The sequence below is a fragment of the Rhinatrema bivittatum genome, chromosome 5, assembly GCF_901001135.1.
Source record: "Rhinatrema bivittatum chromosome 5, aRhiBiv1.1, whole genome shotgun sequence".
NCBI classification, from domain to species: Eukaryota; Metazoa; Chordata; class Amphibia; order Gymnophiona; family Rhinatrematidae; genus Rhinatrema; species Rhinatrema bivittatum.
Genome location: NC_042619.1, coordinates 207,409,696 through 207,434,830, shown reverse-complemented (window position 1 = coordinate 207,434,830; position 25,135 = coordinate 207,409,696). Strand labels below are relative to the sequence as shown.

General features: G+C 43.0%; 1 protein-coding gene across 1 annotated transcript in view; it reads left to right on the top strand.

The window, feature by feature from the left end:
* DMD (dystrophin) overlaps window positions 1-25,135 on the top strand; it is a 3,148,630-nt gene that overhangs the window by 1,662,063 nt on the left and 1,461,432 nt on the right. Inside the window, exon 42 of the mRNA XM_029603105.1 lies at window positions 18,788-18,982. Coding sequence (XP_029458965.1) covers window positions 18,788-18,982 — 195 coding nt within the window. The remainder of the gene's footprint in view (window positions 1-18,787; window positions 18,983-25,135) is intronic.

Here is a 25,135-nt window from a genome sequence, read left to right as displayed (position 1 = left end):
TTTTGAAATTTAAATCATTTCTTTTTGAAAATGACACAAAATTAAATTGTAAATTTCATCTCATTTCCTATTTTGCTTCTCTGGAATGCACATAATCCTTTATAATTCGAGTGACGTGTGATAAAATGCACAGTCAAGTTGAAATAAAAAAATAAAATAGATTTTCAGTTTCTAATCTCTAGCTTTGTTCTTGCCTCTATGATTTTCTCTCCTTTTCCCCATCCCACCTCCCTGCCCTCTCGTTCCCTTGTGCTACTGGCTCTTTAAAGCTGTACACAGTTTGATTTCGTGTTTTTTCTTAAGATAAACCTAAATCCATCGTATGCTGTTTGCTTCCATCCCACTTTGACCTTGACCCCTTGGTTTAATCGTAATGAGTTCCTTGTTTCTTCTGCATTGCCTTGGTTTGTTTTGCACTGGTGATCTTTCTCAGAACGAGGACAGGAATATGATAGCTGAATGTGCTTGTCTGTTACTTCACAAGAAGCTAGAAACCAGTGCCCAAGCAGGTCTGTTCTTTTCTCTCTCTCATTGTTCCATAATTCACACAAATAAAACAATTGCTTAAAATATGCAGCAGGATTAAACCTAAGACATTTCCAGGAACATTCAACTCTGGAATGCAACTCACTATACAATAAAGTAAAGCAGTCCCTTTGTTCATTCTTAAGTGAGCAAATTTACTTAAGGAATAGCCACTGCTATTAATTGCATCAGTAGCATGGGATGATCTTAGTGTTTGGGTAATTGCCAGGTTCTTGTGGCCTGGTTTGGCCTCTGTTGGAAACAGGATGCTGGGCTTGATGGATGCTTGGTCTGATCCAGCATGGCAATTTCTTATGTTCTTATGAGCATGTTTCAATGAAAGCCAATTTGAATTCCTAAATATAAAATCTCTTTACATTCCCTGAGTCCTTCAGGTCACACCGCATTATGTTTGGTAGGAAAATGGAAAATATTTTTTTCTTTGCTGATAGTTGGTGATGCAACTGGTAGGATCACAGTACCTAGGTGGTGGTGATTTCCTTGGCCATTCGTCAGCAGTTGAATAATTAAAACTGGTGTGGCATGCTACCGTGGTCTACCATTTTTTTCTCAGTAGTATTTTATAGAGGTTAAGAATTAGCCAAAGGCAACTGGCTATAGATGCATACAGGCCTGGCACATGGTAGAAGGAGTTTACAACCCAGAAACTGCAAGCTCTTTCCTCTAATATGTTATGGAGCATGGGGGTATGCACTGTCCAGATGTGCACTATTGTAGTACATAAAACTTTGTGACAGAAAGGAGTGCGCCTCCCCCCATTCATGTGCTGTTTCTACTATGGCACCACTACCCCTACCACTGCCAGAAATCCAATCTCTCTATCTTGCTCCTTCTTTCTTTGTTTAATCTCACTTCTCTCCATATTTGTTTCCTCTGCGTCCAGCTCTGTTCTCTTCAATGCCACTATTTCTCTTTTCACTCCTCTGTAGCTTCTCCAATATCTTTCAGCTTGCTCTCACCTACTCCTCCATGTCATAGTCCTCTCTTCTACCCTTCCATCACTTATTATTGCATCCTGAGTCTTATCCCCTCCACCTCCTCCAACCTTCCATCTTCACCTCAGCTCTCATACCTAGAGTGCTTCCTTTTTCATTCCCCCATATCTTACTCTTTATATCAACAAACCTTCCATTTATCTCTTCCTCTTTCCCATCTGCTCCTGCTTCTTTTTCTTTCTTCCCTAGCATCCACCCCCTTGTCACTTTGCTCCCTTCTTTAGCATCAACACCCTGTCTCTTCCCCCCCCCCCCTTGGACCCCCCCCACCCCCACCCCTATCCCTAGTATCCACCTTTCTGCATCTTTCCCTGCTTCATAAACCTTTTCCACCTGCTTCCTAACCCTCTCTTCCCCAGCATCTGCCCCCCTCTTCTAACCATGTGCCCTCTGCAGTCAACCATGCTTCCCTGTCTTTGCTGCACTACAAACATTTTCTAAATTCACAGGCCAGCACAACCTGGCTGCTGACCTCACAATGCACAGGATCAACAGCCAGGAAGTACTGGGCTGTGAGCTTTGAAACTGCTCCTGGGACTAGCATAGCCAGTGCAGAGAGATCAGGAGCGGAGGGGAAGGGCTCCTGTCACATCTCTGCTGGGTGTTGGTGATGGTGCAGATGTCTAGGCTAGGTGGTCCACGCAGCAGTGTGCACGGTAGTTGGTGGTTTGTTACAGGGCCACACATGCACACACCTTACAGGTGACTGGTGACCTTGCAGTCAGGTACACCTTACAGTCAGGTACACCTGACTGCAAGGTCCCCATTTCCTCTTCTTCTTGCATTAGCACAGACCTTACTAGATAGCTGATTTTACCATTGTTTCTTCTGCTGCCAAGGATCATTCCTTTCTGGGGAGCTCATTACTTCATCCTGTAATACTTTTTGCCAAGGACATTTCATGCATCCAGCACCCTGACTGTGTGTAGAAATGCTTCCTTATAGTACTCCTGAGCCCAAAAGTGAAATCTAAAGGAATTCATTATTACATCAGATCACAGGTTTGTTTCACCTGGACAAAGACTACAAATTTCACAATTAACTTTATATTATCTTTTAACCTTTTTCCATCCTGAAATGTGAGAAGGAAGGAGTTTTATGCTCCAACTAATTAAAAAAAACTAGAGAAAAACTATTAAAATATGAAAATGTACCTTTTACTAATATTTTTTACCAAATCAGTATAGCATAGTGCCCAGAAGTGCATGTCTGTTCTTTCAGCAGGAGATTTATTTCAATGACGTGAAAGTCGAATCCAATCATTTGTACTAATGGGTGAAGGCCTTTATTATCTCATAAAAATAATACTGAGATCTGTATCAGAGTTATAAAGCTAAATCTGATGATTTGCTACTACTAAACTCTCTGTAAAACATGTGAAAAATAACAGTGATGTAAAAAGTCCCCAAAAGTTTGTGGATAGAGATGTTGAGGTGATTTAGTTGGGGATACTTCACTAGATTCCGTATTCTTCCCATATTAAACTAGCTATAATCATCCTTCTGAGATTATTTGCTTCTTGGATGTATTGGCATTGAATGTTTATTTTGTGTTATATTTGTATTCTGCTGCCTTTAGATATAGTCCAACCCAAAGTGGGTCACGAAACATAAAAAATAACATACTGAATAGCAATATACATCATAAAAAAACCCACCTGAAATGCAATATTGAAACATAAGTCAAATACACAAATTAACACAAAACATAAAACTAGGGGATACATCACATATCAATATACAATTTCAAAACAAAAAAGTAATCATAAAAATAAAACATTAAAAAATCTTAATCCACAACTGATTCTCACGCCTTACTAGGGACTGGAAGAGCTGAGAAACAATTTATAAAACATAACTGAAGCATTAAATTACAAAACAAAAAAAGCAAACAAACCTAAATTCCTAGTAGGCCCTACTAGCCCCCAGGATTCCCTGCTAAGAAAGCAATTTCTCTAAAAATGGACAGTAAAGGAACCAAAATCCCCCTAAATGCTTTGTAAGGAGCTCCTGAAGGAACGATCCCCTTTGGGATGTCCCACCTAGAGATGTCCCACCCTGCTGTGGGCCATCTCGTCAATACTGCCCAAGAAGACATCAAGAGGAGGGGCACAATAGGGCCTCAATGATGTCAACGTCCTGGGAATGGATGGAAATGGAGGCTCTGTCTTCAGTGGCTGGCAGGCAAACAATTCAGTTCTAATGCATGAACCACATGACATGATGTTTGTTAAATTTAATGGTTAAATTTAGGTTGTCGCTATTGATACTGTAACTTACTAAAAGAACTTTGGACTTCTGGACAAAGGAAGAATTGTGTCAATTAAAGTTGGAGTAGGACCATATGAATAGTCTGGTAAAGCAATAGCTTCTCTCCATTGACATGTCACTGGAAGAATCCAGCAGGTTATTTTTTTAAATCTTATTGGAGACCAGTATAATGCCATTTGAAAAGTGAAAGGCACTACACTGTCCAGTAATACATTAGAAAAGGGAAAATAGGAAAACTAAAACTTTTCTGGAATAAAATGAAGGGATTCATTCAAAGGACTAAAGCTTGTAAGCTGTGAGCTTAGACTACCATGTTTCTTTGACGGTTCTCTCTTGGAGGTTATTGCCCCGTGTCATGCAACCTACAAAATCATATGCTCTTCCTTAAAGCCTGCTAAGCAGAATGAGGTGAGTCAGTGATTAGAATCAGGTCAGCCAGGGATTAGAATAGTTCTTACTTTGATAGATTTGGTGTTACTGTAACACAGTTTTTTATGAAATAGCCTGCATGATAAAGTTGCGAAGTACAAGTGCATTCAAGAAATTGCAATAAAACAAGATGGAATATGATTTTTTTTAAATATATTTTTTAATAAAAATAGATTACAATATCTCTCAACCTGGATTTAACATCTCATGTTGTCAATCTTTTTGGCTTAGGCATATTTAATATTTGATTTTCTATACAGACAGTGAATGCACTCTTATTTCTGAGCTTGCCAAAGTCATTCATACAATGGATCAACAGGGGAGATGAGACTGGATCATAACAGGGCAGCACAGCACGCACATTAGTAATGGTAGGGCACAGATGTTTTCTGAAACCTCTAAAAACATTTTAAAAAATTATAAATGTTCCACCAACATTTGGAGTGTCATGAAATTCTGAGCCCTGGAAATATGTGCAAAAGTATTCCTGATTGCAAGGATGTAAACAGGGAACATTGGAAATCCCGAATGCCATAGAGTAGTAACTCATCCTGTCTGTTGAGGCCTGCGGCATGCTCATCCAGTCATGGGATGGCAGAAGTTAGTAGCAGGTGCAACTCAAGGCAATCTGCTGCCAGAGGCGCGGGTGCTCCTTCTGCTTTCTCTCCCCCCCCCCCCTCCCTCCCTCAAGGCACGGAACAGGTGAAATCATCAAGAGGGACAAGGGGGTCTGTTTGTAGTCCTACCCTCTTAGTGATTTCAAATGCTGCAGAAGGGGGAAAGCACGGGTCAGAGTTCCCAGAAGAGTGGCAGATAGAGTGCCAGTGATAATACTTCTAGGAAGCTGGCAACCCTGCCACACTCCCAGGAACCCTAATACCTGCCTCCCACCCTTTTCCCCAGCATTTTCCCCTGGAGAAGTGGGAGATGAGTTAATGGTGGGGGTATTTGTGTGGCACGCTATCTCCTGGCTGGTGCAAGGGCATTAGATACCCTAGGTGAGCTTTGAAGCCTTGTGTCTGTGCCTCCCTGCCCTCATCACACACAATTCAAAATTCTGTATTTATAATCAATTTTACATGAAAAAGGACACTGAGAGTAGTCTTCTGAGGTAAAAATATCACTAAATATCATGACCCTGCAAAACCACACTTGGAATGCATATGGTATTAAGCCTATAGCAATGCATGTTGGGTGTGGGCTGTGTCCTCAGAAAGCCCAGAATAAACTGAATTATAATTACAATAGTTGTAAACCTCCCATACTAAAAGAGCACTAACTGGCAGCCCTCAAACAGTAAAACCCCTAACTATGAAAAGGCAATGCTGCAAAACTTACATCAGATAAGAACATAAGAATATAAAAAATGCCATACTGGGTCAGACCAAGGGTCCATCAGGCCAAGTATCATGTTTCCAACAGTAGCCAATCCAAGTCATAAGTAGCTGGCAAGTACCTAAACATAAGACAGATCACAAGCTACTATTGCTTATTAATTACTGTAATAGTGGTTTATGGATTTAACCTCTAGGAACTTATCCAAACCTTTTTTTAAATCCAGTTACACTAACTGCTGTAACCACACCCTCTGGCAATGAATTCCAGAGCTTAACTATGTGCTGAATGAAAAATAATTTTCTTTGATTTGTTTTAAATAGCTACTTGCTAACTTCATGGAGTGCCCCATAGACCTTCTATTATCTAATCCTAACCACCAATACACCTCCTACTAGGGAAAACAGAACTAGCGAAGCTGCTCTAGCTCCATACACAGAAAAAACAGATTAGGAGACTATCTCACCTCAGTAACTAAATACAGAATAAAGAGACCGTAAAGTATAAACAGAAATAAACTGGAAACCTCAACAAGCCAGACCGAATGCAGAGCAACAATGGGAAAATAGAAATATCATTCCTCAAATAATAAAATCAAGGAATATAAAATATAAATCATAATAGTAAAACATATTAATAAAAATAATATTTCAAAACAGCAGATGCATAGAATAACAGCCTATAATAACAAATTCTTAAAAATTATAACATTTTCCAAACATCAATAATAATTCAAAATAGCAGACATAAAAAACACCCAATAATTAAAACTAATAAGGATTAAAAATTCCCTGCTTTCCATACCTGGGAACGTTTGATTTCTAGACACCCTGAGATTTCTGTGGATTAGTGCGGGGGCGGAAAGGGTGAACTTTCTCCTCTTACATACACACATTTTCATGATTTCTCTCACTCACAGATACTCTCATACATGCTCTTTCATACACACACACACAGATGTTCTCACATGCTGTTTCACACACATATACACAGATTCTGTCACACATGCACTTTCACATAAACACAGATGGTTTCATACGTGCTCTGTCTCACACAGATGTTCACATGTTCTTTCACAAACACACAAATGCTCACATGTTCTTTTATACACACACAGATGCTCTCACACATGCTCTCTCACACACACAACACATGCTCTCTCACACACATGTACATGCTTTCTGTTATACAGCCATTCATATTCTCTCTCACAAACACATAAGCGCATACACACACTCCCTCTACCTCACTCACACATTGCTCGCTCCCTTTTTTTTTTTTTGGCTGATGGCAGAAGCTTCCTCTTCTTCACCTGGTGGGGCCTCCTCTTTCGTTTCTTCCTACTCCTCTGGCTGTGCATGAGTCTTGCTGTCCTGCTGCTGCTGTTGGGTTGGGCTCTGCCGGCAGCCTGCAAGTTGTCATCTTCTCCTTCCGCCAGCAGATTGGGTTCTGCTGGCGACATGTGAATCTTTCTTTCTGCTGCCAGCGGGTTGGGCTCCACCAGGGGTGAGCAGGGCTTTCATCTTTTTTGACCATTGGCAAGGAGTGGGAAAACTGCCAACATGTAGCTAAATATGTATCTGGCAGCAAGGTGAGGTGGCCCCTGGGCATTTTGGGGGGCACGTTTTGCCACCCCAAAATGTTGCTGCCTGATGCGGCCACTTCAACCCTGTCTGTATATAGAACCACGCCTGGTTGGCAGAGCTCTTCTACCATTGAACATCTCTTCATTTGCAAGGAAAAATGAAACATCAAATGTTTTGGGTAATTTGAACGAATTTTAAAATCCTATCGGGGGCAATTACCTCAAATCAATAAGCGCACCACCCTGGCCATGTTTTCTGCTTTGGAAAATGATTGAGGAAGGGGGTTGGTCTTATATTCTTTGCACGGTTCCTACATCTACAGATTAGACTGTGGTACAAAAGATGCAGATGATCTTCCATTGCTGTGTGCAGTCTCTTCCTTTCTACACCCCCAGAAATGGAGAAAAACCCGACAATCAGAAAAATAGCTGACTGATAGGCCTGGCTGACGTTATCTAGTCTGTCTGTGTATCCCCTTCATACAGATCCAGCCTGATCTCCAACATATTATGTCAGAGCAGAAAAGAAAAAAGTATGAGCTGCATAAAGGATTTTCTTTTGAAGTGACATTTCACAGTTTTTTCCTACCTGGAAGATAACCTTTAGCACAAAACAATCAAAATGTTTAAAAAGCTGAGTTTTTGTATTTCACTAATCTGCTTGTAGTCCTGTATAATGTAAACCAGAGATTATTTGATCTGTGATAACGCAGTGAAGCAAGAATATTCAAAAGTCCAATTACTTCCTTAGAGGATTTTGTTCTTTAAAAAGGCTGCCTAAACTAAATATAGAGAAGTCTATATTCAAAAGCTATTTAGACGGATAACCTAATTCTGCCCCAGAACGCCGTCAGAATGCCCCTACATTATCCTGCTAAAATTTGGACAGAAACGTGATGGAAATATTCAAAAGATGTCTGGTTAAATGCTGTTGAATATGGATCCCAGGGTATAGAATTGGAAGGCATGGATGCTCCTGGGGTGATAGTCCATGGGGCTGGGTTCTCATCTGGTTAAGCAGAGGCAAGGAGAGAACCAAGGAGTTTCAGAGTCCTTGGGTATCCTGGTGGAGGAAGTTGGATGTTTGAAAGTGGTCAATAGAATTTTTGTTCTTTACTCCTTTTGCCTCCCTTTTCTGACCCCTCTTTGCTTCCCCACCTCTTTGCTTCCCTCTCTATCTCTCCTTCTCCTTATTGTCCCCATTCCTGGGACTCTCAGGTACTTTCTGGCTATTTAGGCTCTATTGTCTTTATTTGAAAAAGTAAAAAAAAAAAAAAAAAGCAAAAGAGAGGATTAAGGGCCAGTGAACTGTTTGGTGAGTTGGACAACAGCAGAGGCAGTAATTTTGGTGGGGGGAGCTAAGGAGTGACACTGATTGTGATGAGTCAGTTGGGAGAAGGGGTATTGCTAGCAGCTCCACCTGAGTGCCTTAAGCACGGCAACATTCACTCTAGTATGTGTCATGCCACAATCTGACCAGAGCTCTGCTGGCAGTGCCTGGAGAGAGAGAAGAGCAGGTGACTTTCAGGCTGATTGAGATGGGGGGGGGGGGGGGGGGAGGGAGGCGGAGGCCCACAGTGAAAATGGGCAGCTATTTTGGAGCCACATGACTCTAAAAGGATGGATGGCTTCCTGTGCTTTTACCCGCAATTTCAGAATTATATCAGTGGAATTTCCTCCATCTCAAGAGCTTTGACAGGTGTCTTAGTGAGGACAATGAAGGCAAAGTATATATTTTGTAGTTTCCAAGAAAGAGGGCATAGTTTGGCAGTTTTTTATTTTAAAGCAAGTGAACCTGAGGGTACTTTCTGAATGGCAACATTAAGGTCAGACATGGTGGCATTGAGGCAGGGAGAGTTTCTGACCTCCATGGATTTGACAGAGACTTGTCTATACATCTCTATAAGAGAAGAACATCAGCAGTATCTGAGGTTTGTCATCTTGAAGTGTCAATTTTGATTTTGGGTGCTATTGTTTGGTCTGGCAACAACTCCAAGAACCTTTTCCAAAGTGATGGTAGTGATAGTGGCAGCTTTGCATCGAGAGGGGATTTTGGTCCATCCCTATCTGGATGACCAGCTGATCAGAGTAAAGTCAGTGCAGGGGAGCAGGGTGGCCTCCAGTAGGGTGGTACGATTATTTCAAGAACTAGGCTGGGTAGTCAGTTTCCCTAAGAACAAGTTAGTACCCTCGGAGAATTTAGAGTACCGGGTTGCTTGATTTGACACACAGAAGGGTCTGGTTCACATGACAGAAGAGAAAACCTTTAAATTGTAGGTTCAGGTGCAAAGTCTGTTGGCACCCTAGGTTCCCACATTGTAGGATTATCTTCAGGTGTTAGGTACCATGGCGAGAGTGCTGGATCTGATTCCATGGGCAAGGATTCACATAAGGCCATTACAGAGATCCTTGTTATCGAGAGAGTTCCCTCAGTCTCAGGGCTATTTGGTAAGGCTGGAGGAAACTAAGATCAGTCTGATGGTTAGAGTACAGAAACCTGAAGAAGGGGGTGGACCTCAAGCTCCCCAATTCGATAACAGTGATGACCGATGCCAGTCTCGTTGAATGAGGAGCACATTGTAGGGATCAGGTAGTTCAAGGGACTTGGAGTCCCATGACAGCCAAATGGTCCATCAATCAGTTGGAAACAAAATTAATAAGGAACGATCGATCTCCTAAGGCTTGCTCCTCACATGCAAGGACAGTTGGTTAGGATTCTGTCAGTCAATGCAATGGTGGTCAAGTATGTAAATCAGCAGGAGAGAATAGACGTCCCCAGGTGGCAGCAGAAGTAGGTCTCTTGCTAAAAAGAGCAGAGAGGCACTTGAAGGTGCTCTCAGTGGCACTTATAGCAAGCAAAGAAACTGTTCAAGTGGATTTCTTGAGTCAGAAACCTCTGGATTTAGGAGAGTGGGAACTTTCAAGAACAGCATTTGTCTTAATTGTGAAAAGATAGGAACCAGAGATGGATCTGATGGCCACCAATGGGAACGCCAAGGTGAGCAAGTATTCACTCACCTAAAGGTAAAGGGAACAACAGGATTAGATGCCCTAATTTAGGGTCCTAATTATTTGCTCCAAATAAGAAGTTTTCTGAATATGTTTTGAACTAATTGTAAGTGCCTAATTAAAACATTTGTGCAGCCTTGATAAAGCACTTTACAGTAGTCTAAGGGGGGGATAAGTTAACATTTCAAGATCATTTTTGTAAGATAAGATTGAATCTGATGTAAAAAAAAATCTCAGATGAGAAGAGCATGACCAAATTGTATTTGAGATCTAATCATGCATCATTAATTTTGTGTCTAGTTTCACTCCTAACAAAGTGGCTATTTCTTCTAACCAGTTTGGAGACTTCTGTATGTTTTCCCTCCTTGGCCCTTGGTGAGCAGAGTGTTGCAGAAGATAGAGAGGATTCAAGGTTCAATGATTCTGGTAGCTCTGGATTAGCCTAGAGATCTCTGGTATTCAAATCTGATGAAGCTGTTGAATAGAGAACCCCTGGTGCTTCCTCAGCATAGGAATCTTTTGTGACAAGTTGCAATGGTGCACGAAGACCTAGATCAATGTTATAGAAACTTAGAAATGACGGCAGAAGAAGACCAAATGGCCCATCCAGTCTGCCCAGCAAGCTTTTGCACTTATTTTTTTCATACTTAGCTGTTACTCTTGTCCCTTATAAGTAACTTTTTGGTTCTATTTCCCTTCCAGCATAGTCCTTAAGAGAGTGAGATTGAGTAAGAAAGGGTTCTCTAAGAAAGTGATAGGAACACATTTGCTAGCAAAGAAGATCTCAACTTCCCTAGAGTATGTGAGAGCGTGGAGAATTTTTTAAGCATGGTATATGGAGAGGAGTATGAAGGCAGGAATGTTTCAGTGATGGAGATTTTGGCCTTCATGCAAGAAAGGCTTGATCCTCAGACCCCCTAGGTTCAGGTGGTGGCTATTGCCAGTTAGAGGGACCTCCTCTCAAGTAAATTGTTGGCTTCTTATCCAGACCTTAATCAAGAGGGAGATTATTCCTTCTTGGTATTTAGGTCTGGTGTTGAAAAGACTGATTGGTCTTCCCTATGAGTCCATTTGTTCGGTATTCACTATGGAAAGGCCAAGAGCAGAACTACATAAAATGAAAGCAACAGGACTGGAAGCAAAATAAACCTTCAATCTGTTTTCAGAAAAGTGTGTTTGAGAGGAAAAGAGGCTCTAGAATGAGGAGTCATGGGATGAGAATGAAAGGGGTTAGTCTCAGGAGTAATCTAAGGGAGTATTTCTTTACAGCGAGCTTGATGGATTCATGGAACAGCCTCCAAGTAGAGATGGTAGAGATGAAGATAATATCTGAATTCAAGAAGGAATGGGATAAACAGAGGGAATCTCTGAAGGTGTGGTAGGGATCGTAAAGCTGAGTAGTTGATTTGGATGAGCTGACTGGATAGGCCATAATGGTCTTTTTCTGCCATCATGCCAATCATTGCTGTACTTGCAGCCATTTGTTTTGAGAGTAGGATTTAGGAATTGCAGGACTGGTCATGCAGAAAACTAGTTTTGAGGTTCTTGAAAGAGACAGTTGCTATCCATATGGTTCCATCATTTCTTCCTAAAGTGGTGTGACAGTTTATCAGATGGTATATCTTCCTTCATTTAGTATGCCAGCATGTGCAAAGAACTATGAGAAGCCTACTGGTTAGAGCAATGGGCTGAGCAGGTCTAAAGTTAGCCAGATAAACTTATCAGGCTAACTTTTAGATAGCTGGGTATATTAAGTGGCAAGGCCGCACCACTGAATCTACCTCAGAGTGTCCATACTACACCCTCACGCACACACATGCGCGCACACACATTTTCACAGGATGTTTATAGTATGTCTGTAAGGTATACTCGTATCCACAAGGTACCTATATTATACACACATATAAACACACATATATATCACATATATATGAGTATATATATATATACACACACACATAGGATATCTGTACCACATACACATATACAATGATACATACAAACAGGTTGCACATATTAAATACAGAGGATGTTGTCCATGCTACTTATACATATAGGGGCGGATTTTCAGAGCCCTGCTCGCCTAAATCCGCCCAAAACCGGGCGGATTTAGGCGAGCAGGGCCCTGCGCGCCGGGAAGCCTATTTTACATAGGCTTCCCGGCGCGCGCAGAGCCCCGGGACTCGCGTAAGTCCCGGGGTTCTCCGAGGGGGGCGTGTCGGGGGCGGGCCCGGTTGTTGCGGCGTTTCGGGGGCGTGTCGGCAGCGTTTGGGGGGCGTGGCTATGGCCCGGGGCGGTCCGGGGGCGTGGCCGCGCCCTCCGTACCCGCCCCCAGGTCGCTGCCCGGCGCGCAGGAGGCCCGCTCGCGCGCGGGGATTTACGCCTCCCTCCGGGAGGCGTAAATCCCCGGAGAAAGGTAAGGGGGAGGTGTAGACAGGGTCGGGCGGGTGGGTTAGGTAGAGGAAGGGAGGGGAAGGTGAGGGGAGGGCAAAGGAAAGTTCCCTCCGAGGCCGCTCCGATTTCGGAGCGGCCTTGGAGGGAACGGGGGTAGGCTGCGCGGCTCGGCGCGCGCCGGCTATACAAAATCCATAGCCTTGCGCGCGCCGATCCAGGTTTTTAGCAGATATGCGCGGCTCCGCGCGTATCTACTAAAATCCAGCGTACTTTTGTTTGCGCCTGGAGCGCAAACAAAAGTAGGCTATTCGCGCTCCTTTTAAAATCCGCCCCTTACAGTATACTATATGCTTAATATCTTCTATATGGCTAATGTTTCACTTACTTCTTAACTAAATCTATATAATTTATATCCAATGCTCCCACTTAGAAATAAATAATATACAGGAACATATAGAAATAGGGAATCTAACTATACACGCAGATACAAAGGGTACCCATGCTATACACACATATACAGTGAGGTCCATATTCAGAAGCATTTATCTTGCTAACTCAGAAGTTAGCTGGATAAATGAATATTTGGGCCCTTATCCAGCGAAATTCTAACTGATTAATAAGTTAGCCTGCTAAGTTAGGGGCATTCTGAGAGCATAACTGGAAGGAGCTGAATTAGCTGGATAACTTAGCTGGCTGTCTGGTTGGCCCGTAGACCTGTCCTAAAGTAAGCCAGTTAAAGTTAGCCAGCTACCTTTAAGATAGACAGCTATATTCAGTAGTACAGCTACACTATTGAATATGCCTCCAAAGTTAGTCAGATAAGTTTATTCGGCTAACTTTGCTATCTGGACTGTGTCTGAATATGGATCTCAGTATATCCATACTAAACACACACTTATATATATATGGTGAGACCATATAATATACACACACATATAAATAGGATCTGATACTCCATACACACACACATACATATGGTAACCATACTATATACATACCTTCACATGCTAACTGTGCTATATATACACAGATACAGAGAGGTCCATATTCAGAAGCATTTAGACAGATAACTTAGAAATTATCCAGCTAAATTAATATTTGCCATTTATCTAGTTAAATTTGTAGCTGGATATCTTATTCGGCTAAAAGTTGGCCAGCTAAGTTAGGGGCATAACTGGGAGGAGCTAGCCAGATAGCTTACCTCGCTAAGTCTGGTCATCCTGCAGACCTTCCCTAAAGTTGGCTGGATAGACTTATCCAGCCAACTTTAGGATAGCTGGGCATACTCAGCAGTGTACCCACACCAATGAATATATTCAGGCTGTTAGTCGGATAGTTTTATCCGGCTAACTAGCCAAGCCGCATAGCGGCTGAATATGAACCCCCAGGTGTCTAAACTATACAAATATATACACAGGGTGAGAATTATATACATATACTAGCGGTGGCCCGCCATGCGTTGCAGTGGCAGAGTCAGGTTCTTTTCCCCCCTCCCCCTTCCCCTTGCTCATATACCTCAGTCACACATCGTCCTCCCCCTTGGTCACTCCCCCCCCCCTTTCCTCCCCTGTCCCCACTCCAACTCTCTCCCCTCACACTCACTCGTCCCCGTTTGGTCAGTAACCCCCCCTTCACTCCCCTGTCCCCACTCCAACTCTCACCCCTCACACTCACCTCTCCCCTCTGTGTCTCTCCCCTGGCACTCACCGCCCCCTTCATTCTCCCTCCCATCACTGTCACCTCTCCCCGCCTACTCCTTACCCTTTCGTCAGTGACAGCACACCCTCTCTGAATCTCCTTCCCTGACTCAGATCCCCTCCCGCTCGCAATGCCCTCCCAGCTGATCCCCCCCCCGTCCCTCTCCCTCTTGTGCGGTTCTGCGCGGCCCGCTCCCGAAGACATGAGGTCAGCGAGGATCCCTCCCTGTCATGCACGTGAGCAGTACCAGATCGCCGCCGCAGCTCCTCCCAGGTGTCGAAGTTCGGCCGGCCGACACCACCACGCCCGATATCGCCGCCAGTCCGCCGCTGCTGCTCCTCCCAGCGCCATGTTGGTCCCGCTGTGCCCGACGTGCACCGCTGCTGCTCCTCCCAGCGCCATGTTGGTCCCGCTGTGCCCGACGTGCGCTCCCGCCCACGCATGCACAGTACATATATGTCTGTCCAACAGATGTCGCTGTTTTCCCCACGCACATGTAAAAATATGTTTTTCTCTGTAACCGTGTGACATCTATGTAATCTAGATAGAGAAGAACCTTGCTGAAAGTGAAAGCAAGGTTGTGTCCAAATTTGAAAGCAATTGGTGCAGTAGTTTCTGAGGTTATCGATTACGTCCAAACTATTTTACATTTTTATTTATATACATTCAGGCCTCCCATACTATACGCACACATAATATGGTTTATATACACTGGGTTCTCATCCTATACTCATATAAGTACACAGGGTAACTATTATATATAGACATACATAGGGGGTACACATTCAAAGAATAGCTGTCTGTCTGAGTTAGCTGGGTAGACTATAGACTTTTCCCATCACCGAGGAGAGGCTGATTGGCTTGTTGTTTCCAGCCTCCTCTCTGCTACTACTCTTGTGAAGTGGGACCACAACCGCCCTTCTCCAGTCCCGTGGCACCGCTCCCGTTTACAGGGATCCATTAAGCAGGTCTTTCAGTGGACCTGCCAGCACATCTCTGAGCTCCCTCAGTATACTGGGATGTGCCTCATCCGGCCCCATGGCCTTCTCCACTTTCAGTTTTCCTTGCTCCTCCCATACATTCTCTTCTGTAAACAGGGTCACATCTACCACCGCCATCCATAGTGTTGTCAATCAACAACAGTCCTTCACCAGGGTCTTCTTTAGTGAACATCGAACTGAAATATTTGTTTAATATTTCTGCCATTTTTCCGTCTTTCTCCACACATTGCCCCTTGTCACTTTTCAATTTCACTAGACCACCTTGGGCCTTCCTCCTTTATTAATTTTATTTATTTAAAAATGCTCATGTTCCGCATCTTAGAATTCATACATATTGTCCAGTGTGGAGCACACTTTAAACACTCATAATATTTCTCTGATACATCTAAAAAATGATTAGTCACCTCGCTTTACCTCTTTGACAATCCTGTCTTCCACTTGACCTTTTGCTTTCCTGATTTCTTTCTTTGTTTCCCTCAGTTTCACCAGATATTCTTCCCTGTCTTCCTCTTTATGGGGTTTTATGTACTGCTTGAATGCTGTTCTTTTTGCCTTTACTTTTCCAGCCATATCCTTTGAGCACCAGATCGGTTTCTTTTTCCTCTTATATTTGTTTACTTTTCTACCAGACATTTGTTGCCTTTGTAATAGCTCCTTTTAACTGGCTAAGTCTCAATATCGCTGCTTAGCTGATAACATATCCGGCTAAGTAGAGCTGCCCTATTGTGCCCATTGCCTGCTCCAAAGTTATCTGACAAAGAACTTACCTGATTAATAGGGTCATTCTTCAAATCGTGTTAGGGCCTTATTGTGGGTGTTAGGGCCCTAACTCCCATGATAATGCTATAATGCATGTGTTATTTATCACATCACAAGATGCATAAGCACATTTTTAAATTTTAGTCAAAAGGGAGGAGTTTATGAAAATGAGGGGTGTTTAATGTTGTGTGTGATGCATGTTTTAATGCTGGAAATAACAAACCTTTTTTTCTGGTGTTATATTGTGTGATATGCCTGAGATGGGATTTGTGATATTTATTGCACATCCTGTTTTGGGCGGGAGAGGGAGTGAGAGAGAGAGAGTGCCTCTGAGGTAGCACACATATAGTCAACTATTTATACCATTGTAGGAGGGTCAACTAGTAACTCGAGGTGAGATTTTGGTGGTGGTCTAGGATTTGGGGGGCAGTTTTGCATGCACAGTCAGAGGTATGAACAGCACAGTACACATCAGTGAAGATTTGATGTGACTTGGAGTGAGGAAATGTTCACAGAGATGATATTTGTACAATGTACTCTTGCCCTAGCTTGATAGCAACTAAGTAGAATGCATCAAGCTAGCAGGGCCAGTGCAAGGGTATCGGGTGCCCTAGGCGACCCTTGCACTGCCCCCGGTCATGCTTGAGGCACCGTGGCTGCTCTTCGGCGCCCCCTATGGCTCTGTGCCCTAGGCAACCGCCGAAGTTCACCTAATAGACGTGCCGGCCCTGCAAGCTAGAGCAAGAGTACTTGGTACAAATCTCATCTTTGTTACCTTTCCTCACTCCAAATGACATCACATCTTCAATGATGTCTACTGCGCTGTTCGTACCTCTGACTGTGTATGTAAAACTGCCCTTGAAACAGTAGACCACAAGCAAAACCTCACCTCGAGTTACTAGTTGACCCACCTACAGTGGTATAAATAGTTGACTAATATGAGAGCCTTTTAAAGAGTGTCTCTCTCTCTCTCTCTTAGCCTGTTAAGTCCTACTTAGTCGGCTAAGTACTATTTGAATAGACACAGTTGTCCTGGGAACTGGGTTCAAAACCAGTAGTCTATACTTACATATTAGGTGCTTATACTATATAAACAGGGTGCTTATACTCCACATTCAGAAAAGTACCCACACAGAAAAATGATTGAATTAGCACAGGTTTCTAACTTGTGTTAACTCAGCTATTTATCTGTCTAGTATACACATATCTAATTTCTTAAAATAGTAATGATGCTGGACTGCATAGAAATAGACATAACCAGCAGGAATAAAGAATTCCTCTGTTTAGGTCACTGGTGAGGCCTCACTTGGCCTAATGGGTTCAGTTCTGGAGGATAAAGACAAGATGGAGATGGTCCAGAGATGGGCGATCAAAATGGTGTGAGGTCTGCACCAAAAGACTTGAGGACCTAAGCAATAATATACTAGAAGAGAGAGAGAAAGGGGATATGATACAGATTTTTAATAATGCAGAAGAATCAAACCTTTTTCGATGGAAAGGAAGCTGTAGAACTGCAGGTCAAGATATGAAACTCCAAGTGGGTAGATTCAGGAACAACATCTAAATGTATTTCTTCACAGGGCTTAGAATAAACACAGAGGATTCTCTAATGGCTTTAGGAGGGAAATGAAGAAATGGAGTAGTAGATACATGGATACATAGAAATAGACTACAGAAAAAGACTGGATGGTCCATCGAGTCTGCCCTGCAATCTTGTTTTGAATTTGAATCACAGATCTTTAGTCTAGGTCCTTTCAATGTCACTAGGGTTTAATTGAAACCAATTAACCCTATGCCTCTTTGCTATAGCTCCTTAGGGGGTCCAGATGGTCTAAGTCATTCCCTATTGGTGTCCTATCCTATTATCTTCTTCACAATTTCTCCTTTACTTACTCCCTATTGTTTCTGCTGTGGTAACTTTTGGTGTAACATTTCTGCATTGGGGCAACCTGCAGAGAGCGGCAGTTACAGTCCTAAATACCTTGCTGGGCAGACTGGATGGACCATTTGGGTCTTTTCTTTATCTGCCAATATTTACTTTGTGATCCCACATATTAATAAAATTAAGCGTGCCTTTTCATCCCACTGTACAAACACATTTTTAAAGGGATTAAAGTGATTTTGATTCTGGTTTCATTTTATATCACATTTGAGCTACTTACGGGACAGTAATGGAAGCCCTTATTGGCTGCTGTTATTCTGTGTAAATAATTTTACAGTCCTGGATATAGAAAAATAAAAGGAAAAAGTAACTGTTTAAAAAGCTTTGATTTAAGTAGATTAATGGTGGTCATATCTTCACCTTCGGATCTATATATTGCATATTTATAGAATGCTCTGCGTTCGTTTTATAGACTAGAGCAGTGCATTAGAATCATACTAAAATAATGCAATTATTTTATTCAGACGGTATTTGTACATTTTAGATCAAGCACTACAAATTACACAACATTCTCCTCCTGTGTACAGTTACAGAAAACTGACATTCTGTTAAGTTGTGTTTATAAAGATCCTGTGAAGCCTTCTGTCAAGCATGCTAAGATGAGGAGAGTAAGTGATTCATACACTGCTCGGCTTTTCTTGTTTTTGAAAGCATATTTCTTCGTTTCTAGCCCATTCTGCTTTTGACGCTCCACAGACGGTGGTTATTTTATTTTGACACTAGGGTATGAGATGGAAATGGCTTAGACCTGCAAAACAATAGTAATGAAAGTAATGACTGTGATGAGAGACTAAGAGAAGCATTCTGTTGTGTATTTATACCAGCAAACTGTTTATGAAGAGACAACTGTAGTGATGAGCGAAGGTATGAGCGTAGAAACCTCCTATGTGCCTTCTGCATACCTGGTGGAGATCTTACGACTTCTGAAGTCGGTGTCAGACGTGGAACGTCTCCTCAACTCCCCTGACTTGAAGGTGAAAGACTGTGAAGATCTTTCCAAACAGGAAGAGGGCCTCAAGGTAAGATATGAGAAGTGAGGGGGGAGAGGGGGAGCGGGGGAGAAAGACAACTGTGATGGCACTTCCGCTGTATAAAATGGGATTCTCAACAGGCTGTGAGACTTTCCATTTGGGACCAATCCAAGGGGCATATTTATTAAAGCTTTTTTATTCCCATTTTTTGTCTATTTATTATTATGTCTTGTATTATTTATGAATATTTTATCTGTAAACCACTTAGAAACTTTGATAGGTGGTATAAAAATGATTTAAATCCCACTCTCCCTGCTAATGTTTGTGTTATCCTTAGATATTCAACTTAATAGATATATACAGGGAGTCTCTGTTGGGAAACAATTGTTTAAAATGTCAGCCTTTGTAGATGACCTCTTAGTACATGTGACAGGTCCGGAGTTATCAGTGAAGGAATTAATTGGGGAGTTTACAAGATATGGGGAGTTAGCGAGTTTTAAATTAAATGTGGATGTGTGAAGCTCTAAAAATTGGGGAGTGGCAATCAAGGGATTGGATAGGGGATTTCCCGCTAAGGTGGACGGACAGGAAAATAAAATATTTAGGAATTATAGTACCCCAGGATCTGAAGTACCTGCAATCGTTGAATGTACAGCGATTGTTGGATTTTACCAAAAATATTTTACGGGCCTGGTCTCCTTTAAGTATTGCTTTAATGGGTAGAGTACATTTGTTTAAGATGGTAGTGTTGCCTAAATGGTTATATGTGATGGGTATCCTTTCATTTGGATAGTTGCACGTTGCGGTCCTATGCTAAAGAAGTTTGGTCTTATTTGTGGCAGGGGAAAAAAAGCTGGCATTTATTTGCAGCAATTAATGAAACCATGGGGCAAAGGTGGCCTGGATTTTCAGAATTTGAAATTATTTAATATCGCGCAAACTTACATCATATAGGAGACTGGTTGATGGAAACTAATTAGTAAATTGATAATCAGTTTGAAACAGGTTGGGTGTACCCGCTGTCACTATCCTCTTCATTACATACCCCCAATGGGCAATTACTGGTATACTTAAATCACTGCTTAATTACTCTGCTCCAGAAAACTTGGCAGTGGCTAATTCGGCGGCTACAACTATCTTATAAGATATCCCCTTTTTTTACCATTAAAAGGCAATTTGCAATTTGTACCAGGTTTACAGGCAATCCAGTGAGGTGGGGGCGTCAAGGGTTACAAATAATAGGACAACTATTAAAGGAGAATAGGGACTTTCTCCCATTTCAAGAGTTGCAGGAAACTTTTGGTCAGCAAAGGAAAGATTAATTCCTATATATGCAGGCATTTCACTATGTAAAATCATTAGAGCGTGTGTGCGGGGGGGGGGGGGGGATTGACTAAAGATCACTAGGACATGATTCAGGAGTGGTTTGACATTGAAGACCCAGGAAGGGGGACTCTTTCTTCTTTCTACGAAACACTAATTCGGATTTAGAGCCAATGGGATTTTTCTAAACTGTGGTCTAGGTGGGTAACAGATTTACAAATACAGGCTTCTGTAAAGGAATTTATTGCAAATTTTGCATACATCTCTAGGCTTTCAAGCAATATGCAGTTGAGGAAAACAATTTGTTTCCAAGCAGAGCATTTATATCACAGCATCAAGCTTTTAGGGCACATATTATAGATTCAGATCTCTATATAACGTGCTCAGCTGCTGTGGGGAATTTAGGCCATTCTTTCTGGTCATGTCCCAAGATACCAATATTTTGGGGAAAAAAAGGTGTTTGCACATATGGAAGGGATCGCGCGTCTCTAACTTTGACGTTCGATGCCCGGTCGGCTTTATTCGGGGGAAGTTCAGCCTACTGCTTATGACTCCACGGTGCGGAGATCTTTGGATGAGGAAGATGTGTGCAATCATTCAGGATCATGTGCGCCATCTAAAAAAAAAGAGGCTGAGAAGCGTTCTCGTAAGCCTGCGTATAAACATTGGGCCCGATTCATCAAGTTATTTGTTCTTAGATATAGAATGGGAGAATGGCCTTAATGAACCAAGCCCATTTTTTAGGTCATTCCTATGTAAGTTCAATGAACACTATCGTGTCTGAGGAAGAAAATCTACTTAAAATTCAGAAACGCACAATGGGTGGGTTATCTCGTGGAATGCTGAAGAGAGTTAAGGCAAATAGATGTGTGCAGTGAAACAAGACATATTATTTAGCATGCAAAGTGTCACGTCTGTTCTGGAATGAAAAATCCCATCTGATGAAGAAAACATTCTCCTGAAGAAGACAGACAGGGCAAAGGAACATTGGAACAGTGGCAAACTTGAAAGTAAGTTAGGAAATGTTTTCACTTAATATTGCACCCAGTGACGAGATAGGTAATGGTTTCCATTCAGTTCTGTGCTACTGAATCTCCATCTGTCACTTTTACCTCTTTATTTCTATGCATAAACGGCCGAATTTTAAAACGGCCACACGCATAAAAAAAAATGGGGGTTACGCGCGAGGCTGGGCCTTTTTCAAAGGGCCCCAGCGATTCACATAATCCCCGTTATGCGCAGAAGTGCCAGGCCCAGAGAAAGGGGCGGTCCGGGGGGCAGGGAGGGACGGGCTTGGAGGCGGCCAGCACTGTGGCCATTTGCTGCTGTGCTGAGGAAGCACGTGCCGGCAGTTGGCCGGGGTGCGTAAGTTGCTTCTGCTCCAACGGAGTAGTAAGCAAAAAAAAAAAGAAAGATAGGCGAAAGGGTGTAAGGGGTGTACATGGATAGGGGCGTAGGGAACTCGGGGAGGCCCGATTGCATCGCTGCACTTAATCTTACAAAATTGGGAGCCCCCCTGCGCACGCCGCCCACACATGCGCACAGCCATGGGATTTTATAACATGCACGTGCTGGCGCGCATGTTATAAAATTGGCGCGGCCATGTGTGCACGCACCTTTTAAAATCTACCTCATTGTGAACAGTTGTGTGCATAGCTCACTGTCTTGTGCTGCAGTTAGCAATCTGTCATCTTTAGGTTTAAGCTTATCTCTCTTTATCCATTCCTTGGTCAGATTTTAGGGAGCATCAGTTACTACCATAAGAAGCTTGCTGGGCAGACTGGTTGGACCGTATGGCCTGTTTCTGCCATTGTTACTGTGTTACAATGTATGTGGTTGTTGAAGTACTCTCTGATTTTCTGCTACACTTGTCCATTTTCCACCTGTTTTTCTATGTCTGCCATTACAGCTCTTCCAAGAATCACTTCTCTTATGCAAAAAGCCGACTCAGTCAGTTGGGGTTGTAGATAGGCTGAAGAGTAGTCAGGCGTAGCAGAGGTCCCCGGGGCTGGAGACGAGCAGAAGAGTAGTCAAGCAAAGCTGGGTCGATATCCAAAGAGTCAGCCCAACACATAGTTGAGACAGGAACAAGGAAGACAGGAACCGGGAACCACAGGAGTCAGGAACATGAAGTAGAGAGAATTCTCTATCAGCAATGAGTACTCGGAGTACGAGGAGACCTGTTGCAAAGGCAACGCCGCTGAGAATTCTGACGTCAGCATCCAGGGCTGTGGCCAGGTTCCTGCCGCGGGCCCTTTAAAAGAACCAGTGATGTGAGCGTGCGCGCCTAGGGAGGGGCACAGCGCCAATGGCGATGTCTCTCCGCGGGCCATGCGGAGAGGCCCAACGAGCAAGGACATCTTGGCTGTCAACACTGGCAACACTGACCATGGCAGAGCTGGAGGCACCGGAGGCGACCTGAGGTTGGAGCTGGCGACACACCGCTGCCAGCGAAGAGAAACCAGGAGCTGGAGTCCACATGAGAAGGTGAGAGGGCCGCGCCACGGATCTGCTGCGGACGGCACACATAACACAAAAACAGAGTAAAGAGCCTATAAAGTATAAAAAGAAACATGCAGACAAAATTTGAACTGGAAACAAGACAGACACTGTATATTTATTTATTTATTTATTTTTGGTTTTTATATACCGGAAGTTCCTGTATACAATACATATCACTCCGGTTCACATTTAACAGAAATAACTATCGCCGGGGAGGCGGTTTACATGGAACATATCGAAATAATGAACGGATAATATATAATAAAGTACAATCTATTGGGAAAAACAACTAAGATCAATTTAGAACACAACTTGGAAACATATAACTGAAGTAATATAAACATTAGATTATTGCTGTAAGGCAAGGATGGTTGTTGTTGTTCTTCTTGTTTTTAGCTCTCTGGGAAAGCTTGACGGAAGAGCCAAGTCTTGAGTTTCACTTTAAAAGTAGTATGTATATGAAAAACAGAAACATTACTATTCCTCATAAAACATCAAACAATAAAACCAATATAAAACATAATAGTAAAACATATTCGAAAAAGAACAAATATTTCAAAACAGCTGATGAATAGAAAATTGAAAACTCATACATTTTTTTAAATTTACTGTTTTCAAATATTATTGGTGTTTGGGAGACACATCAGATAACACCCAATAATTAAAACTAACGAGGATTAAAATAAAATCCCCTGCTCTCTTTACCTGGGAATGTTTGATTTCCACTCATCCTAAAATTGTTGTGGACTCTTTCTCTCTCTCACACACACACACACGCATGCAAGCAGGCTCCTAATCTCTCTCACACAGGCACCCATACGCAAGCAAATCTCTCTCACTCAGGTGCTCACTCGCAAGCAGGCTCCCGGTCTCTCTTACACAGATGCCCACATGCAAGCAGGCTCCCAATCTCTCTCATTCAGCTGCTCACACGCACGCAGGCTCCCAGTCTCTCACACAGAGGCACTCACATGTAAGCAGGCTCCCAATCTCTCACAAGCATATCGGAGGAAGAGCCTAGTGGACTATGAACAAGGAGACCAAGGTTCAAGTCCTGCTGTCGCTCCTTGTGACCTTGGGCAAGTCATTTTACCCTACATTGCCTCAGGTACAAAAACTTAGGTTGTAAGCCCGCTGGGGATAGAGAAATACCTACAGTACCTGAATGTAAACCGGTGTGATATCTCAATTGAGATTGAATGTCGGTATATAAAAACAATAAATAAATAAAAATATCTACACAAGCAAGCAGGCTCTCAGTTTCTCTCACAGGCATACACACACACTCAAGCAAGCTCCCAAACTCTCTCACACAGGCATCCACATGCAAGCAGGCTCCCAATTTCTTTCTCTCTCAGGCATACATACACGCAAGCAGGCTCCCAATTTCTCTTACAGACATACACACACAAGAGGGCTCCCAATCTCTTTCTTACCGACACACACACACACAAGCAGGCTCCCAATCATTCTGTCATAGGCACATACACACAAGCAGGCTCCCAGTCTCTTTTCGTACTCCAAACTCCCAATTTCTCTCACACTGTTCTGCCTTTGCTCATTCTTTGGCCTTACCAACCTGCAGCTGGGTCTCTCTTGATTTTCTTTGGCTCCACTGGTGGCCCCCAGCGAGTCTCTACTTTTATTTTAGCTCCGGAGGCAGCCCACAGCGAGTCTCCTTTTTTTTCGGCCCCACTGGCCTGAGCTCCCAACGAGTCTCTACTTTTATTTTAGCTCCGGAGGCAGCCCACAGCGAGTCTCTCCTTTTTTTTCAGCCCCACTGGCCTGAGCTCCCACAACATACCACAGCAAGTCTCTCTCTTCATTTTGGCCCTGCCAGCCTGGGCTCCTGTGGCGGCTGCAGCCGGGTCTCTCTCTTTTTTTTTTTTTATACTTGGGCCCGCAGTCAGATCTCTCTTCTTTTGCTCCAGCGGTGGTGGCCTGGTTCTCTCTTCCTCCTTTGGTTGCCAGCAGGATGGTTCTGCCTGTGGTTTCTTTAGGCCCTTCACGCTATATTAACCAGAGTGCGGGGACACAGCACAGCAAGCAACCAATGCAGATGTCGTGCTGCTACCTTTCATCACATGACCAAAATGACCGGCCCACTGGGGCGTGCCCTAAGCCCTGATAGGCCAGTCCAGCCCTGGGACTAAATGTGCCAAAGTTCTGCTTTCAGTCATCTTCTTTTATAGAAATCAAGTCCATAGACTGGAATGTCTCTTAGTTCATTGGTAGATATTTTTCAAATTCATTTCAGACCCAGGCCTGATCATTTGATCATTTGATAGTGGGGGTCATGTTGTTCTCCCACATCATTTGACAAAGAGGCTTGGGACACGTGTTGAGGCCTTCCCTGATTGGTATATCCAACATTGT